Source organism: Equus caballus, chromosome 6 (assembly GCF_041296265.1).
Source record: "Equus caballus isolate H_3958 breed thoroughbred chromosome 6, TB-T2T, whole genome shotgun sequence".
In the NCBI taxonomy this organism is placed as follows: domain Eukaryota; kingdom Metazoa; phylum Chordata; class Mammalia; order Perissodactyla; family Equidae; genus Equus; species Equus caballus.
In genome coordinates, this window is record NC_091689.1 from 58,582,312 (window position 1) to 58,602,914 (window position 20,603).

Genomic DNA, 20,603 nt, shown 5'->3' on the forward strand with positions numbered 1-20,603 from the left:
GAGAAATAAAATTTATCCTGCTGCAGAATTAATGAACTCATCTGCAAAACTCACCTGATTAAAAATCTTTAAATCTCATAAAATTCCAGATCTTCAAAGGCTTTAGGAGGCTAAAGAAGATTGAAGCTTTGGGTCAATGGGCTGAATATCCCACCTGCTATTAGGCTGAACAATAGATGATTTAAATAAGAGCCTCCTATAATCTTCCTCAGTGGAAGCATCCCTCTGAGAATTGCCTGGGAAGAGTGTACCCCAATCTTAAATCCGGAGAGCCCATAAGGAGGATCAGGATGATGCTGCACTGAGTAATTTGAGACATTTCTTACTACTTTATGGATTGGATATTTGAATTCCCAGTGGCATTTTTCTTTTAAATATTCTGTTCTGAGAATCAACCATGATGATAGTAAAGCATGGTAGATGAGTTATTTTGCATTTTTCTGGCCATCAAGAGATAATGCATTAGTATACATCTCAAACAAATAGTCATTTTTGTTGTTTTAGTTATAAGTTCAGATTTAATTTCAACAAATACCTCTGAGAGCCCCTTAATTTGTCAAAAATTGTGCTGAGTGCTCTCCTCACTACCATGGAGCAATATGGTAGAATAAATATTAACACGCCTGGTTTTTTGAAGAACAGTTAATAGGGAACGATATTCTTTTCATATGACATTTAGTAAAACAAAGTCCTGCTAATGCTGAGAATCTCAGCATACAAAATAGCAGGAATCTCGTCTCTGACCAAGAGACAGTCTTCAAAGTACATTTAGTGCAGATTCAGAAATATTGCAAATTCTTTCAGAGATCCAAGCATGTAAGTCCACATAGTAGATCTCTTTTATAGATATGGAGTCTGAATGCAAATCAATTTCACAGACACTCATAAAAATGTCTGTATAATTACAGGGTACCAAATCTAGTGCACAGCATCTTAGTACTAACCTAAGGATGCAGGATATACTCCTGGGGATAAAAAAAGGCACAAAGCCCCTGAGAATCTAATTCCTTCCCACCACAATATGAAGTAGTGGGTGTCTAGAAGTTAAAGCATTCTTAGGTTTCACATTTCTTTTATACTGCCAAATATTTGCAACATTTCTTATACAATCAGACATATTTTAAAAGCTTGTAAATTCTACCAATTAAAAATGATACAAGCAAGTTGGAAGAGCAGCCTCAGCAGCGGGGAGACAGGAGAAAGTGGCTGACAGGAATGCCACCCTGAGTCAGGACCCTCTGAAGTTTCTGTTTTCTTTTTTCCACCGTTCTGTTTTGTATATTTAAAGGCGAGTTTGCTCAATATTTCTTTTTTTGTAAATAATTATGTTTTAAAAAAGGAAAAAGATATGAACCTTCATTTTGGCTGTTTTATTGAGAGGTACTGCTAACAATGTGTCAGTTACCCTTAGTTGCTATCTGACGTACCAAACGTAAAGAAACAGTGAAGCAGGCTCGAGGCTCTCACCCATTTTCGAAAACAGAGGAACACGACGATAACCTGTGAAAGAAATCAGATCCAGTTAGAACAGTAAAAATAAATGTCAGCAATGGCCCCAATAGTGCTACTGAGAAAGAATATGCCTTTACTAAGCATCCATAAAAACCATGATTGTATAGTTATATTCATCTCGTATACTAATTTTCCACAAAAATAAAATATTTGGAGTTTCTATTCTGACTTCCTACTGCCGAACAGTAAGTGCATAGCTCACGCTTTTCCTCTCTTCAAAGTGCAGTGTTCCAAAATTAGTCCCCACCCTCTGCTTCAGAAAGACTGTTTCCTAGGTACATCTCAGATGGCATGATGAAAGTAAACATACTGAGACGAGGTGATGGGAGCACTGGGTAAATCTACCCAGCAAGGTGACCACAACATAAAAGCAGCCCTGAAAAGAGTTAAGAAAGGATAGTCTTGGCCTCCAGTCTCTTCTCCTCAGGCAGGAAGAATGAGTCACTGCCTCTTCCTTCTGTTTCATTCTCATCCTTCATTTCTTTCTGGTAGTCATGACTACTCTTAACTGAAACGAAAGAGCTGTGATCCATGTAAAGAAATGTTCGCACGTGCCAAGTTTGTCTAACGAGTCTCCCCAGCAATCCTACACCCCAATCCCACCTTCCATCTCAGAACACATTTCCATAATTCCACAGGAAGAAAATATGTCTCAATACATAAAATTTCCTTTACCTCTGACTGTTGTGGATAGAACTATTTTGTATATCAAAATATGTCTTTGGTAAACTCAAGTTATATTTAAATGTTAGCACCATCATCTTACTTTTAGGAATATTACCTTTGTTCATGCATAGAACTGGTAAAGTATATTGCCCAAGAAATTCATTTCCAGCTATTAAACTTTGATTTTCAACAACAAAACGTATCAACGCCAATTCTGGCACCTGAATAATAAATGTGAATGTTTCATTCCATCTTGGACTAAAAGCTGAAATATAAAAGGAATAAATAGAATCAAGAAATCGTAGACAATATCTCCAGGGAAAAATGCACAATACCTGTTCTCCAAAATTTTTCTTTCAATTCTTTAATAATAATAATAAAACTTTGTGTTTTAGAGCACTTAAATTTTTAATGCACCCAATGAGAAATAATATCTATTGGGTGTTTACTATTGCTGGACAATATTCTAAGAACTTTAATGAGATAACCTCATTTAATCCTACCGCAGCCCCACCAAGGTTATTACTATCCACATTTACAGATGAGAAAACTGAGCCACAAAGATGTTACATAACTTCCTAAGAATTTCACATACACAGCCATTGAGTGGCAGGGTAGGAGTTCAAACAAATGAAGTCTGATTTCAGAGCAGAAACATTTAATCATTATGCAATGTGACTGCTGTGTGGAGGCATTTCATTAACAAAGAAATGGAGACATGAAGAAGTGAAGTAACATCATTTTTCTATACCAGGTCCTGATACGGGAAGAGCTCCATTGAGAGCGGGTGTTCTGAAAGCTAGATAATCAGTGCTCTAATGCATGCTCTTGGTCCCTCCTTTGACTAAATGCTCATTTTGAAGTCTCCAAAGTTGCTCAGTATTTTAGGTCGCTAGCAAAATAGATCATCCCAAACAACCAATCTGTTGCCAAACAAGAAATCCAAATTGTATCACAGTGTGACCCAAATCATCCAAAATTTAAGCATAATTCAATGGAATCAAGAAATCCACATCCAGATCAAATATACACTCTACTTAAAAAAGACTCAAAGGTTCAGAGAAAAATAATATGTATTGTTTTCCATGTACAAAGGCAATGCTACAACTTCTATGTCAATAGCTTTTGTTCTTTGAGTTACATTTCCAGAAGCATTGAAGAATTTGTGACTAATTATACTATATCTATGTTTTCTATGATGTATCTGTGGTCACAAGCACACATTTACTACATAGTAATCCATGATGCAGTCTCTGCCCACGAAAATAGTAAACCAGTTGACTCGTGCTGGAATGATGACTGCATTACCTTGCCCTAAGAAGAGAAGTAATTCTGTGGAGAACAGGGGCAAGTTTCAGAGTTAATTCTTTATAGACACTGCAAAATGTATGCACAAAGTTCTTATACTGATTCATTCTTCCTCCTCCAACCCTACTTCATTACACTCTCTCACGGGTGTGTGCCTGCACATACACCCAAAATCATATATTGATTTTACGAAAAAGTCCTAACTTTTAGTTGTCAAAGTAAGAAAAAAAGAGGAAACCATGATACCAAATTTGATAGCTAGAAATATAATTTTTCCTGGAATGATCAAAACTGAAAAATTTCTTCCACACCTTATCCAAATGTGATCTTTTTCCTCCCAGTCTGTCATGCCTTTTATCATACTAATTACCTAGCAGCTAAGCTGTCTTAGAATCCTTCTTGTCCAGCTATCTGGACTTTTACTCCTTCTAGTCTCCACACAGACAACCTCCAGTCCTTATCTGCTGCCACAGTCTTTCTTTATGACCTGACTCCTACATCCTCTAACCATGAAATCGTATCCCGACACTATTTTGTATTTCTCATTCTTCTCTCATACATTCTTCCCATACAATGTGCAGAAACAATCTCCCTAAAGCTCAGCTCTGTTAGTGTGATATCCCTGTTTAAACGTCTTAATTGTATTTACTTTGTACAGAAAAGAAAGTTCCTAACACCTTATCATGGCTTTCGTGATTTTCCATGACCATCTCCAATATAGCTTTCCCATTTTATCTCACACTGATCTTTCTTAAGTACCCTGTGTCTCACTCGTCTTGAACTTCTTTATTTTTCCATAGCATGTTTGAATTTTGTCATAACAGTTTTACTTGTATCTTATCTCCCATACTGAACTGTAAGCTACCTACAATAGAATTAGTTGGGACATACATAATAATACATTTAATAAATAGATATTTTAAGTTTTTTGATAGCTAGCACCAAGCTTTTAAAAAAACAGGCTCAGTAATGTTTGGGGAACCAAATTGTATTTCTGCAGGGACAGTCCCATAAAACCCAGGGATGTAATCAAAATTCTAATGAGAGCTAGAATCATAGTATTATAAGAGGTGCTTTGAGTAAGTAAACTTTATGTGCCTTTTGCCATGAAGATTCAGTAGAGGATGGAGAGAAGCAGAGACAGGTTACTATAAGCTTCCTGATATTAGCAGTTACCATTTCTTGACACTGTCATTGTAATGTGCTTTCAATTCTAAGGGGTGCCAAATAAGGCAGTAAGTCATCACTAATATCTCTTCTCATTGACAACATACGATGAGGTAGCAAAAACTTCCCATATCTTTTTTCCATGCCTTTTACACTAGGGGCCACACTGGAGGAATATTCAAGGGGCTGGAGGGGGAAGCAGATGGTAGACTTTGTTGGGAATTATCGTCCAAGAAGAAAATGACTAATAAAACTGCACTTGCTTCTCTGTCAGTGCCATTTAGCCTGGAGCATATTTCCAGACTCTGAAATGAAGTTCACTATACTTTGAGAATATCCACTCAAAGAAGATTCTAGACTCAAGGTTTAATTCCAAGGTCTCCTCCAAGGTGATTCCTCCAGGAATATATACTTTCTAATTTCCTTAGTGATTTCAATCTCAGGGAAGAAAAGACAACGTCAGTATTGTATTACATAAAACATCATGGGATGCTGGAACACTAAAAATCTTACCAAAGTCATTTCTTGCATTCCTAGATTTCCCTTCGGGCAAAAATGACTGAATTATAAATCCAAATATTGTATGTGTAGGTTTCTATAGTGTCCTTAGCCTGAGTCAGAAGCTCAGAAGCCACAGATCTTTGATCTAAAATAATTCAAGTAGCGAGGTAAAAATGTGTAACATGCTGCATCAGAAGAGTCATAAGTTATTTATTTTACACAGAGGCTAGAAGCCAAGTAGATTTGCAGCTCTCAAAATGTCTCTGTTAATTCAGCGATATGGGGCAAAACATTAAAAAGGAGGTAAAGTGAAAAAAGTAGTAATTTTTCAAGTTGGATAAATTTTTGTGTACGTAGTCAGAAAATACATCTAAATACCTTAAGTCATTATCAAATTGTTTTTGCTACATATACTATTTGGTCATCTTAAGCATAATGCAAAACCGTTGCCTTACGAGTAACAAATATGTATCAAAACTCTATCAATATATAATTTTTATATACAATTTTTAAGCTTTCTAAGTAAAAGTCTAATAGCAGTTCAATAAAATATATTAGGAACTCACCGTTTTTTTTAATCACACGAGTCTGATGTTTTGCCTGATCATTTGGAACACCAAAAAGTTCTATAATCACTATTACGTCAGCTTTGTTAGATGATGAATGATGACTGGGAGGCAATTGGATACCACTGATGAGCTACACAAAAATATTTGAATACAAGAATTTAGCAAGATATCAAACTACATCACCACTTAATTTATTTCAAATAAAATATATATTCCCAAAATGATACACTCTAAGTCAGTTCTCACAAAAAAATTAAAAGTGGAAAATAATGTAACTTTTAAAATTTAACTCTTTTATCCTCAAGTATTAATAGATGAATACCAGGAACATGTCTAAATTATTCCATTTTACCAATATGTGATTATAGTGGAATCCACATTGTCCAAGGTTTCTGGTTCAATGTACATTTTAATTTTAAAAGTATTTGTTATGGTTGTTAAAAAGCAGAGCTTAAAAGCATTGTTACAGTCACTTTCTACTATAAGTCAGGCTGAGTTACTCTGATAATATGAACTATTTTCAAATTCATATTGTATACATATGTGGCAAAATTTAGGAAGCAATATGAATACTACTTCTGAAACATAGGAAAAATCACCAATCAATTTCTTATGATAGCATTTTCTAATAGTATAATTTATATATTTGGATAATTTATCCCAAAATTTTACATTATCCATTGTTGTCTATAGCATGAGTAACTTGATTGTGAAAAAATCAATTATTTCATGTGTTGGGACTAGCTATCAGAATAATGCTTAAAAAGTTATTAATAATAGTTTTATTTAGCCTTTTGTTAGTCAAGCTAATTGTTGAAGCAAAGATTTGTTTCACTTCAAGGAATAAAGTTTAAAAAAAACTATCTTAAGTGTATGTACTAATTTGTAAAATGTACTAATGTTAAATTTGAGGCATTATTTCAATTTCTGGAGATTATAATAAAGAGGAACAAATAAATAACTGTTTGGAAAGAGAAAAAAGAAGGAAGAATGGAAGAAAAGGAGGAAGGGAAAAGAAAAGAGAAAGAAAACAAAAAAAAAAGTGCTGATGTGTAATTTTTCCTTTTCATCATCCATACATTATAGCATTAGCTAGAAACCAGAGTGACTGTGCAAATATTTAACAATCAGTAGGAATGGGCCTTGATCAATCAGTATAATTAGACATCAGGGTAGTTAGAAAGAAGATTGGCCATAAACAGCTAGTACACCAATACCAGAGCCTACCACCCCAATATCAGGTCTATAAGTAACAGAGCCTTACCAACCTGAGAAGATTCAGCTTCGGTGCACGTCATGCCCCCCAAAAAATTGTCTAACTAAAAATTAATAATAATAATTGAATATGAGAAGTTAAAGAGAATTTAGAAATTATTGTTCAAATATTTGTATACTTTGATTCACAAAGGCATTCCAGGGGTCACCATGGAGGATGGATGTCAAAAAGAAAACCCTCAGTGGTCAACTAGAGTAGCTTTACTTTCATCTATTGGCCTTTGCATTAGATTCTGAAATTAGAAAATGTTTCCATAGTTTTACACATCTGAAAATAACTGAATTAGTCCAAAACTCTGTTTGCAGATGACAAAGAGTAAACTAGAAATGGTGAATGGCTTCATCAAGCACCTAAGAAAGCTAATGGCAAAACAAGGTCTTTTGATTTCCAAGTCGTGTCCTCCATAATTTGCGCAAGTCATAATGTAGTCACGAAGCTCCCTAGAATGACCAAAGCAAGAGGGAAAGACCCACGTGGCTACGGCAGCAGCTTCCTGGGAAAATCATTAACCCTGCCTATTTCACACCATGCTGCTTACACCCCTATGTGAGACCCCTCAGAATACAAACAGGTGGCATTTGTAAACATCCTTGCATACTATCTATCTTCCATCTTTGCTTTCTCGATAAAAGAATACATATGTCCTCTTTACTATTCTCAAGTCAAAAAAGAAATCATTCATTCACTTAACCTACATGTATTGAGTATATACTTTGTGTCAGGCACTGTGAAAAAGGGTTGAACAAAATACTAGCCCTTATCCTTAAAGAATCCTCAGACAAGTAGGGGAGAAAGACAAGTACAGCAAGTAATTAAACAATTATAATACAGTGTGGTCAGTGCCATAATATATGCATGTATAGGGTATTAGGGGAAAAGAAAAGAAAACTACGAAAAGAAGAACTAACTTAATAGAGGAAAAAGCTCCCAGAAAGAAGTGATCCTTAAGTCTTGAGAAATGAGTCAGACCTCAACAGGCAGGTGAAGGACGGAAAAATAATCCAGTCAAAGGAAATAGCATGTGCCATACATAGAAGTGTCACTGTGGACAGAAAAGGCTCCTACTTCCATATGGTTACAGAACAGGGTGAAAGGCTGGAGGCGGTGAGCGAGGGGGCTGGGAGAAGTAGGCCAAGGCTCGACCATGAAAGCAATCAGGAGGCACAAATATTATCAAGCAGGCAAGATAAGATTAGCATTGTAGCAAAATCTGGTCGACTTATAGAAGATGGATCAGGAGGTCTGAAACAGGTTACCTGAAAACCCTTTAGAAAGTCAAAGGACTGGATATGATGACGGGTCACAAATACCTAAAAAAGGACATCGGTAAATGACATCAGACCAAAAGAATGGTTAAGCAAGACATTTAGGAGCAGGATGAGTGGAATTTAGAGATGGATGAGACATGGGAAGTGAAGGGGACGTGGAAAGAAGAATGGCTCCCAATTTTCCAAACTGAGTTAATTAAGTCAATGAATTTGAGTCAATTCACTGAGATTTAAATAAAGTAGAAGTAGATTTGACTAGGAAGGGATGTTCAGGCTTTAATATTTTAAGTTTGACAGAATGGTGATTAAATAGATAAGGAGGCCAAGTAGGGTATTAAAAATACGCCTTCATATTCTGAACATGAGGGCAGATTAAAGATTGATCATTTTTATTGTTGGTGGTTGAAACCATGAGTGTGTATAAGAGAATACAAGGAGCTACTTAGTTTGAGATGAGGATTAAGAAAAAGCCTTAGACAACATAAATGTTTTAGGGTCAGGAAGAGAAAGAGTAACCCAAAAATAAAAGTGAGAGACAATCGCTTGGGAGGTGGGGGAATAAAGGTGAGAATACAGGCCCAGAAGCAGAGTAGGGAGATGTGTGTGGATTAGGAAGAGATCTTCAAAAGCGGCTGATTCATCCCTTCTTCCCACTAGAATGACTAGCACACCTAGTATAGTTTTTATAGTCTAGAACAACTAGAATAATGCAACTTTTTACATTTTTTCATTCATGCAAAAGGGCACCAGAAAGACATTTTTTAGGCATGGAAGGTACTGAAAGATCACTCACCTATAGTACCTGAAAAGGTTAACAGAAATTTAAAAGGCATTAAAGGAGATCAATGGAACTCAAAATATTATTGTATACTATCCAGATTATATAGTAACCAGAAAGTAAAAGAAACAGTTATTAATCTTTTAAAATTTTTGTATTAAAAAGTGCAAAAAGGATGCTAAAGTTATAATAACATTGTAAAGTAAGTTTAACGGACAATGATTTGACAGATCCTAGAAAGAGTACCAACTGGTCAATTTTTGGCTGCATCTAGTGTTGTAGGTAATTTCTACCTAACCACTACAGGCTCCTACCTCAGAGTCACAAAATCGCCAACAGCCAGGACAAAAGTCAGCTAGATCCTTCACTGGCATTGTTTGCTGTGGTGGCCAGGATCATTTCTGTCCCATTCATTTTTGCTGGACTCTCTTTCCACATTAGTTTCTGGAAAACAGCTCTGAAACCTCCCATTCTCAGCTGGGACAAGATGGCTAGGGCCTGATTGGATGAAAGTGGTCCCCAAATCCTGTGATGCTGTGACTGTAGAGGAAGGAGCTAAGATAGGAAGAGTTGTGGGAGAAGGTACACTCTGAAGGTTCTAGGTTTTCTGCACTCTGACAGGCAGCTAACAGGAGCAGCAGAGCTCTCAGCAGCCAGCAGAGCAAGCAGAGCTATACTCAGTCATAACATGAGACACAATAAACCTGACCAGGGACCTCAATATAAGTACTGAAATTCCAGAATAGAATCTGAGATGGTTCTTATGGTTCTGGTAGCAACTAGTTAGAGAGAGGGACCAAAGAGACCATACTCACCCAATTTATTTGCAAACAACAAGTACAGACACCGTCTAAAATAAGATTATTCACAACTAGGTAGAGAGAAAACACTAGGCTAGGGATTTTTCAAAAGAGTCAATGACATTTAAAAAGGAAATAAAGCACTTAAGTTATAGAAGAATAAGAAAGTTTTCAAAAAGTCTTTACTATTTGAAACAATAAATTTTAGACAAGTACTTTTGCTCTCAATGAAATTACACAGGATGTAACAAACCAAAAGATGAAATAATAAGATAGCAATTGGATGAAAGAGTGTTGGATGAGATACAGACAAAAATAAAAATGAAACAATATGGGGAAAATAGGAATTGGAGAAGGAGGAACTAATAATGCAGGAGAAAAAATCACATCTACATGAGAATCAGCAAGGAATAAAATCAAAGACAGAGGGACATCAAATGCGGAGGAAGAGGGAAGGGATGAGGTTGACAGGAACTAGTAAACTTGGTGGGTAGATCCTCCAGAGAAGCATCTGGATAATTTTTGGTTTCTAAACAATCAAAGAATATTCAGAAACATAAGGGGAAAAAAATCCTGAACTGCAAAAGCCTAATTTAGTGATTGGTGAAAAGCAAGTAGCTCCTGGAATTTCCTAGTAAAATTCCTCAACGTTAAGGAGGGGAAAATGAGCATATCCACAAGGAAATTATGGGCTGATCTCAGACTTCTTTATCACAATGTTAAATGCCCAAAGACAATGGAATTATATAAATAGACCTTGGAGGGGAGATTTTTTAGCCTCAATATTTCTATTCACAGGCAGGTAATCATTTACTAAAAGGCAACAGAGAGACATTTTTCAGATCTGGAAGCATGCTAAAATACCACCCACGTATAGTACCTAAAAAGATTAACAGAAATTTAAAAGGCATTAAAGGAAATCAATGGAACTCAAAATATTACTGTAATGTATATTAATTAATATTAATGCATACTATTGAGCTTATATAATAACCAAAGAGAGTGAAAGAAAAAGTTCTTAATCTTACCCTTATCGTAAGTGTAATTGGGTTACTGTCTATTGGTGCTTTATTTGGGTTAAACTTTGATTTATTATCTCTTAGGAAGTCTGGTTTCAAAACATATCCAGAACCACCATTATCCAAAAATTTCCCAGTTTGAAGGTCCATAGGCAGACCAGGGGTCTGGAAATTTAAGGCCACTGTGAGAAAAAAGTATTTTGACATTGTAAGGAAATAGAAGGTATGGCTAAAGAAACACAGTTAAACGGTTTACTGAAACCTAATCATGGATTATGTATCTTCCAAAATTTTAAGAGCAAGCATCATTAGCCAAATAACTCATGATTTTTAAACATTTCCGTTTGCCATTTCTATATTAATGTATGAAGGTAAGTTTCAAGCTTTGATTTGTAAATTATTTTATAGCTTTGAGTTAAAAAATAATAATGGCACACAGTATAGATTATAGAATAGCAATATACATGTCAGATAACATTCAGGAAATATAAGAATAAAGGAAATCAGTACATTAAATGCTGGAAAGGAAGACACCAACTATATCATAAACTTCAGGTCCAAAGAGGTACTGTTATCGTTTGAGAAGGTAAGAAACAGGCAGGGCAATAATTGTTGTTTAAATATAGAAATACCTCCATAAGGCTGGCAAGTAGCCATTGTATGCAGTACCACCCATCACCCCTCAACACTCCCCCACCCACTGTCCAGACCCCTCTCTCCCCCTCTCCACAAACCTACAGGCCTTGCCACAATCCAGTAGCAGAAGGGTTAACACCTAGAACTTTCTGACTGGTTGGTGACAATGCTACACCAACTGACCAGTTTGGAATAGGGAGAGTCTGGTAAGGACAGAGAACAAAGCGGTGCGGTCCCGTTCATTTTTCATTACTATGAATGGAGAAGTTGATGTAAAGTATAAAAGATAGAGGTCCCTTGATTTGAAGAGGCCCTTAGCAAATCTTCCAAGCAAAGGACTGGATCTTTAATGTCCTCTTACGTCCATAATGGTTTCCTTTTACCCTTTCTACACTTCCCATGCTAACTCCATGAATTTAACTTCTATGCCCTCAGTTCTCACCCAGATTTACCCTCTCCAACCCATTTAAGAATAACCTCAACTCTTGAAACCAATGATTCATCATTACCTGACCCCAAAACACCCAGGGCCAAAAAATCCTCATAGGAAGCTCTTTTCATGAAGCTTCCATTAATCCACAAAATGAATTCATTTTATCTTATTTTTGCAAGAAATCTCAGCATACTGGATAACATACCCATTTGGCAACCTATATTCCAAAATTCTTGAGGATTAAAATTAGAAGAGTCTGTTCTCGTTGCTTTGGGATATATTCTGGTAATGAACTTCCTGGTGTGAAGAATAAACTCTTGAGCTAAAAAGAATAAATTATTAAAGCATGGTGAAAGATTTCAAATAAATTCAACTACTATGTCAATATATATTATACAATTCTACAATAACTTCAATAATTTGGGTATGTATTGTCTTGGCAAAAATATCTGTGATTCACGGAGATCAAAGTAAATCCAGGTTTTTATGTTTGACAGTGTAATTCACTGTTACTGAGAAGTTAATAATTTTTTATTACACACTTTTATGAATACTCATAATTCACTTCAGAAGAACAGATTAGATAATTTTTTTCACATCCAAATTAGTTTCACTTTGACATAAGAATATATAAAGTTCCAAAATAAAACGCATCCATTTTTTTGAAACGAAAGTGGTATCTTTCCCCATTTTGTCTTTTTTCACTTTGGTATTCACATTAGGACAGAATCATATGTAAAACATAGAAAGCTCTATGAGGCTATCCAAATTAATCCAGTGGAACATTTAACAGATCCTCAGCATTGAAAGGGACTTTAAAGTTATTGAGTTCAGCTCCAAATCCTATCTTTCCCCAAAATTCATTCAATCTCTGTTTGCATCCCTCCATTGGGAGAGAACAGTCTACACTCTATACTTTTGATTATTTCAAGTGGTCTATATTTATAGTATACAAACACACACACACACAGAGTTTATTTGATTTTCTGTATAATTTTTGTGTTTCTACTTATATATTCTTTATAAGTTTTCATTTATATATAATCTATTTAAATCACTTAAGATTCAAAACTAAGCTACACCTTTTACTATTGGACGTCCCTTCAAATTTTTGAACACAAATTTCATATTTCTCCAAGGTTTTTATTCTTTCACTAAGGCAGATCCTGTTCCCAATATTCCTGTTAATATGGTGATCTGTCATGGGACAAATGGTTATTGCCTATGGCCCACTATATCTGCTAGCCAATCTAGAAAAGAATTGCTGCCACCCTCATCCAAATACCCTTCTTTCAGAGCATAGTCAAGTACAAATTTACAGTTACTAAAGTTAACAGCAGTTACAATTAACTTCATCAACACTCATTTTGAAAAGTTATATACTCTTTGAGAGGAAGTATATTTTGAAGCTATTCGTGTATAAACGCATCATGTGTGTCCAAGTATCATAATCCTTTATCCAGTCCTAAACTAGATATTTATCTTTTGGTAAAACACATAGTCTTCTGGGTCTAAATTTTTCCCATCTACAAACTGATAAACATGAATGATCACTAAGGACCCTCGACATGATATGATTTTTTTACTTCCGAGATTAACCTTTAGAAGTTAAACATGTTATGTTATTACAAACACAATTTCTGTTCATGTAAGATAAATGAGAAAAGCAAATAAAGAAAACCATATATAATCTCACCACTCAATTAATAACCACCTGTAACCTCTTGGCGTATATCTTTCAGTTCTTTTGTCATATGTATATACTTATTTTTTTAATTGAATCCTATTGTTTTTTCCTTTCATAAACTTCTATTTTTTTACTTACTAAAATAACATGAAAATCATTCCATTTCCATAATATTCACCTACCACATTATTTTTAAATGACTGAAAGGTATTCATGCATATGTAAAGTTCTGTTTCTGTTTTTTCCCATGATATTACGTTTTTACTGACAATGAACATTCTTGCATTACACCTTTGCTCACACCATTAATTATTTACTACTGACTTTTTGTGCAAGAAAAATGCTCTATACTCTTTCCAAAGAAATGATGATGCTACACTTTATGACTCTACTCAGAATTACTCAGTCCCTTTTCAAATTTTGAGCAAGTGTTTAAGAGAGTGACAGAATTGTAACTACTTTTGCTGTGCCCAGAGGTCCCGTCCCCAGGAATGACAACAAAAATCATCGAATAGTTTGAAAGGACAGGGGCTAGAAAAGTAGATCACTCAAATTCAAACTCTGTTGACAATCCTTCACAGTAAGAAATATATTTTATATCACAACTCAACACACATAATCACTTCATAAAACAATACTTGTTCTTACTGCATACAATATACTCTTCTCTATTCTACTATTCTATTCCATTCCATCCCATTCCATTCCACTCTACTTTATTATTTTAACTGGAGTCCAGACCTATTGAATTGATTTTAGTCACAATCCATAGTTTAAAAAAACAAATTAAAAGGCCCTAAAATATCCAGGATCTCTCTAATAGGCAGTTTGAGATGAGCTAAAGCATGCCTCAAAACCCTTGGGTATTGGTGGCCAAACCAATGAGGCTAACCAACAAATACATCAGAATCTGAATTTCCAAACAGCCAACAGCTTTTCTCAAGGCACTTGCAGGTGCTGATTTTCCTGCTGTGGTTTTTCTACACAGGATGGTAGATTGTCATTTTTTAGAAGCATTTGGAGAGTCACCTGACTGTTAATTTCCCATCCTTTTTTAACTCAAGGATATTCCCCACCATATAAGTCTGAGAAGTGGGTAGGGTCTGCTTCCCATTCTCTTTACCAGGCCTTCTTTTATCTTGGGCTCTACCAAACAGAGTAACTCACCTCAGATTTAGAATCGGAAGATAGCGAAAGAAGTTACAAAGGCAAACGTCACCTCTGCAAGCGTGCAGTAGCCGTGTACCCTCTGCTCAGTTATCTGGTAGTCTAGCCTGGGTGCCATGTCCTCCCTCTCTTTCATCTGTATGTTTACACACAGCCTCTAGATCTGTTTAACTGTACCTCTTAGATGCCTGGCGAGTCCACAGAGTTCACCTGGATCCACTCTCAATTCCATAAGCCTTCATCATCTCTTCTCTACAGTCTCAGCCTTATGTTGCTATCAGAAGCATCTTTCAGAAGCAAACAGGGGATCATGTGACTCCTGAGATTTCAATCTTCTCCTGCTCACCTTTGATTCCAGGGCAAGTTTAAGTTCCTTGTAATTTGGGTCTACCAACCTCTGCAGCCTTGTCACTCACCGCTCTAGCTTATAAACTGCTCACCACAGCCCCACCCACCAAAGCGTCCACACTAGACATTCTCAATCAAAACTTCATGACTTAAAGAAGTTTATTATTGGTTGAGTTCTGTGAAACAAAACTTAATGTAACCTGAGGCGTGTAGTCCCTTTTTAAAGTACATTAAATACGTTGAAATTTATGAGAATGTACTTTTTATAAATATCATTGACCAATTTTGACACCTTTGCAGTGAATATAACTTGTTTAAATACTTCATCTGTTTGAATCATAAGAATTTACCTTGCAACTTTGAAAGTTTTCTTGCTTTTGACTCCCCAATAGAATTACTTTCATTAAACTGTTGATGCAGTCTTGAATGCTGAAAGCTTCTGAATTTCTCGGCTTTCGTATAAATGACAAGATCAGATAGGGCCACAGCCACTTTTACCTTGGAGAGTAAAAATAAAATGCCGTAATTTCACATTTTTGCACTAATCAGTTGAAAAATTCATTTTCCAACAAAGAAAATATGCTTTCAAATGAATGATTTTAGTCTTTTCATAGGATTATCTCCTCTAAAACTATTTGGATGAGATCAACGTGATTACTTTTATGATGTTAGTATTTAAAGTTAATATGTGACATAATAAAATCCCAGTTAATGTAATAAGTGATGAGCATGACAATTATTACTATTTCCTTTTCCCCAAAGTTCTCAATTGATTCTCACAGATTTTACAAATTTAGGAATTTTCATCATGAGTAAGTATATTTCCAGGGTGATCTAACATTCTGGAATAACTTCGGTTGTTTAGTGTGCATTTGCTATTTTACAGCCCAGAATCTACATCCTCTGTGCTTCTGTTAGCCCCTTCTCAATTTTTGTTTTTGAAAAACTTTTCTTGTTCGTGCTCAATCTATGTGCTTAAGTATGGATAATGTGGTTCGGGCCTGGCTAACCAGAGTTTTACGTCCCGCTAGTAAAAGTAACTGATTCAGGGAAGAGCACGTAACTGGATTATAGCCAATGCACAAAAAGAATTTGCTTGGTCAGCCGAGAGATAAATAAGCCTTCCACTGGATTTGAACCTGAAAGCATATAAAACAGAAGCTTTGCAAAGTCTTGCACCAATGCAGAGAAAGTGAGGCCATAGTTGGAGAAAGAAATAAAGTTCTTGGAACTTTGCTTGAGACAGTCATTCCTGAAATTAGAATCTCTTTCCCTGAACTTTTCATTCATGTGGGCCAATTAGTTCACTTTTTACTTAAACCAGCTGAATTAGTTTTGTGTCACTTGCAACCTGATGTGCCTTCTTTTGTCATGCTAATTTGTATAATTATAATACTATATATTATAAACAGTGACTTTCTTGTCTCTGACAGTCTGATCTCCCTGAAAACAAGACATTATGTTGTTTATCTCTGTATCTTTTGTACACTGCACCATGCCTAGTACATGAGAATGCATAATATTTGTCAACCATAGAGAAAAGACATTTAAAAACAGCGCAGGAAAAGAGACAACTTTTAAAATTTCTTTTCCACTGCTAATTTTTTCCAAACAAACTTCAAATGATAGAGTAGAATTTTTATAAAGCGGAACAAGAGTTTTCCCTCCAAAAAATATTTTTAATTCTCCACCAATAAGAACATAAGAAAACTTTTTGATCACTTGGATGATTTTCACAAAGTATCATCTCACCCTCTTTTTCTTGAAAAGTGGTAAGCCAGCTACCCTTTTTGACTCCATTTCCTTTTCTTGATTGTCTTTTAAAATATCCTCCGTTTCTGATTCTTTGACTTCATCATCATCTTCATCTTCTTGATCTGTCTCTTCAACTTCTTCATATTCCTCTATCTGACCGTGCTTATCAGTACCTTTTCTTTCACGGGTTTCCCTTAGGGTCCCTATTTTCTTATTTCTAACTAATATTTTGAATTTTAATGCCTAAGGAAACAATTTGAGAAAGAGATACAATTACACATTTACATGAAAATTTGCATTTGTAATTGTCATTGAAAAATCTTTCATTGTATTTTCAATTAGCCCATAGCAGTAAGATATGTAAGAGCATCATCTTTTTCCATACCCCTATAAATGCCCTAGTAGAAACCAGTGATATCATAGTATTGACCAAAATTCACCCAAAAAAAAGCCTATTAAGATTGAGACTTACTGTAGTTCCATTTCTTTTACATTTCACAAAGCACTATGCAAAAAGTTTGAAATACATGAAAAGTATATATATATGTTAAAATATTTGCAGTGTTACAGAAATTAGAATGTTACAACTTCTGGTAGCAAGCACTTTAGTTTGTCACTCTCTTATCCAACATTAAAAAGTATTAATGAGATCAGGTATGTAAAAATGTCTATTATAATGTCTGGCATCTGGTACAGAGTAAATATAAATTAAAGATTTGTAAATCTTCTTTACATTTTAACTGCAAGGCACACAGCATCATCAACTTAGTATTTCCGGGTCATCAAAACAAGGAACATGGCAAAATTCCCCATCAGGGTCACTCTTTCTAAAACCAAAGCCTTCTGATTTCTTTCTCAGTCATTCCTACCTCTTTCAAATATTCATTAATGTAACAAATATACTTGTTAAGTGCCTACTATGTTATATACAATGCTGCTGAAATGTGGACTGTGAAATAAAGTTCTTTACAAGGCGCTTTAATTTTCCCTTCCTTTCTCACCCTCATGTACTGACTGAAATTATACCCTCATCTTGGGCCTTCTCTCTTTTGCCAAGGCCCTTATATTGCTTAGTCAAACAGAGTTTAACAGAAAGCACTCTGCAACCACATGTATCAAAAGCATCACCTGGGGTGTTTGTTAAAGGAACGGATTCATGGGGTCTACTTCAAAATTGGAGAATCAGAATCTTAAGTTGTGGGACTGAAATTATGCCTCTTTAATAAGTCTCCAGGCAATTCTTTTGTACACTGAAGATGGAGTGCAATATAAGAAAATGACTTTATCTCTAATTCCTCATTTATTCACTGGAAAGCATCTCCTTGCTTTAGTACAGAAGCAAAAACTTTAATGAAACCTACATATCTGAATGCTAAAAAATAGATGTATAAATAATAGGAGGAGGGATTCTATTTCTAGTAAGCTAAAAATTATTATAATTTTCTGAATTAGACCATGACTCTTAGATTAAATCTTTGATGATATGTTTCCAGTGCTTTGCACAAGTTCTTTAATATTCTTTTTCTGTCATGATTGAATACATTTAGCCTGTGAGTGTTCTTATGAGTTGAAAGAGTCACAGTTTTTCCATTTATTAAACTTATTTTTGTCCATCTCAATTCTATCATGAGTTTTATACTTCCTGTTACTAGTGTCATAACACTTTTATCTTTAAACTTTCGGCTCATCTATATAAAACAAGGGAATATTCAAATATTACAAAAATATTATCCTACCTACCAAAATGATGACATGTCAAAACTAAACTACTGGTTAGATAATACTATCATGAAAAAATATATATTCATTTCTCACCTGATAAAATTTGTGGTAAGGAGGATGGACCTGCAGTGGAAACTAAAAAGGAGTGGCTGGAGAGGAATGAGAAAGGCCTAAAGAATGTGGTCATACAGAAGAAAGCTTTTTATGGAAAGGCAGGAGGCATCCACAGTATTGAATGCTGCCAAGAAGCAAGTCAGATGAAGACTGAGAGAGCTGGAGGGGAAAATGGAAATCCTGAGGTCAAGTTGGGGTGCCTTTTAAACCAAGTACTGTGTATGCTCAACTGAAGATGGAAGGGTACCCATAGCGACAGGGAAATTGGAAAGAACAGATTAAAAACAAAATAACCTGCCACCCACATGCTGAAGTATTGGGCATAGACTCTATTTACAGCCGAAATCTTTGCCCCTTGCTTAGCTTTTTGCTTCTAAAACATGCCAAATTCCCACGGCCTAATATTAACCGACTTGAAATTTTGGACTCCTGGGATCTGACACACAATAAAAACGTGGGGTTTTACATATATCACTATATATTCTCTTTATCAAAATACATTCACCTAACTGCTCATGGGAACACTTCCTAGGCAACATATTGCAAAGATAAACCTCTATAAATAATCAAACCTAAGCATTTTCATTGATCTCTAACCGTGTTTCACGTGCCAATAGAATAGTGACATACTTTTTCTTTTTTTCTTAACCTAAACTTCTCCGACAAAAGTGTTACCTCTGGTGAAGGTAGTTTGTCAAGAAACTCATCGAGCACATCAGAAAGCAAGGTCTCTCCAAGAATAGACTGCAAATTGTGTGCTATCACTTCTTGCTGGGAAGGGGAGCAGTGATTTTCTAAAGAGAGCACCACCGGGTAGTCAGAGGTCTAAAAAATTAACCATGACTGCAGTTATTGATCAGAACTCTTCAATACCTGGAATGCAACTAACAGAAGCACTTAATCTATTTTAAGACTTACTTCTAATGTTCAGTACCTTTGCAAACTAATTAAGCATTTTTTAAACTGAAAGTACTTTTGAGTTTAAGACAGGGCACATTAAATCTGTATAAAAAGGAAAATTTTTACTATTGGCACCAGAAGTATATGAAACAACTGAAGCATCCAGCGGTGAGTAGTTTTTTAAATAAATTATGGCCTATTCATTTAAAGGAATGATATAGATCTGCTAAGAAGGACGTAGAGCTATATATACTGCTATCAAAAGCTATTTATGATATAGTCTTATGACGAAAAGCAAGCTGTCAAAGACTGATTCCACATTTTTACCTTTTCAATTATATATATATGTGCATATGTTTATTTAAGTATTTTAAAATGGTAAGGAAAAACTTTAATGCTGAGAAGTTAGGGGAAATGTTAATTGTCTACTTTTTCAGTTCTAAATTCTATAATCAAAATTTGTTGCTTAATAATTAGAGACAAAGATAAAGCTATTTTCAGCTTTTATTAATAAAGAGGATCTGTTAAGTAAAGGTGACTCTAAAAAGATTTTCTGCCCTTTGAAACCACTGTAACTTTGAAATTTGCCACAAAATAGAGACCAACACTCATTTGGGCATCTTATTCAAAATTATTTTCTTTATTTTGTTTTCGTATATAATTATCAGGGCACACATTTACCAACTTGTAAACAAGGTAAGAAATTGCAAGGTTTGCTGCATTATCACAGACCTTTGAATAGGAATAGAATATTACACCTTTTTAATATACAAATATATTAATTTCTTGTGGCTGCTGTAACAAATTACCACAAAGTTGGTTGCTTGAAACAACAGAAGTTTATTCTTCCACAATTCTGAAGGCCAAATTTTAAAATGAGTTTCGCCTGCTAAAATCAAGTTCTCAACAGGCTGTAGGGTGATGTGTTCCTTGCCTCTTCCAACTTCTGGTGGTTGCGAATATTCCTTGGCTTGGGA

General features: G+C 35.3%; 1 protein-coding gene across 6 annotated transcripts in view; it reads right to left on the reverse strand.

The window, feature by feature from the left end:
- Positions 1–1,355: 1,355 nt before the first annotated feature.
- PLCZ1 (phospholipase C zeta 1) overlaps positions 1,356–20,603 on the reverse strand; it is a 40,744-nt gene continuing 21,496 nt past the window's right edge. For 5 of the 6 annotated variants that reach the window (XM_023635185.2, XM_023635181.2, XM_070269207.1 and 2 more), the window contains 8 exons: positions 19,402–19,551; positions 16,888–17,133; positions 15,486–15,633; positions 12,139–12,255; positions 10,874–11,046; positions 5,721–5,853; positions 2,294–2,443; positions 1,356–1,500 (listed from right to left, as the gene is read on the reverse strand). In XM_023635185.2, coding sequence (XP_023490953.1) covers positions 1,415–1,500; positions 2,294–2,443; positions 5,721–5,853; positions 10,874–11,046; positions 12,139–12,255; positions 15,486–15,633; positions 16,888–17,133; positions 19,402–19,551 — 1,203 coding nt within the window. In that variant the 3' untranslated portion in view covers positions 1,356–1,414. 6 annotated transcript variants of the gene reach the window in all.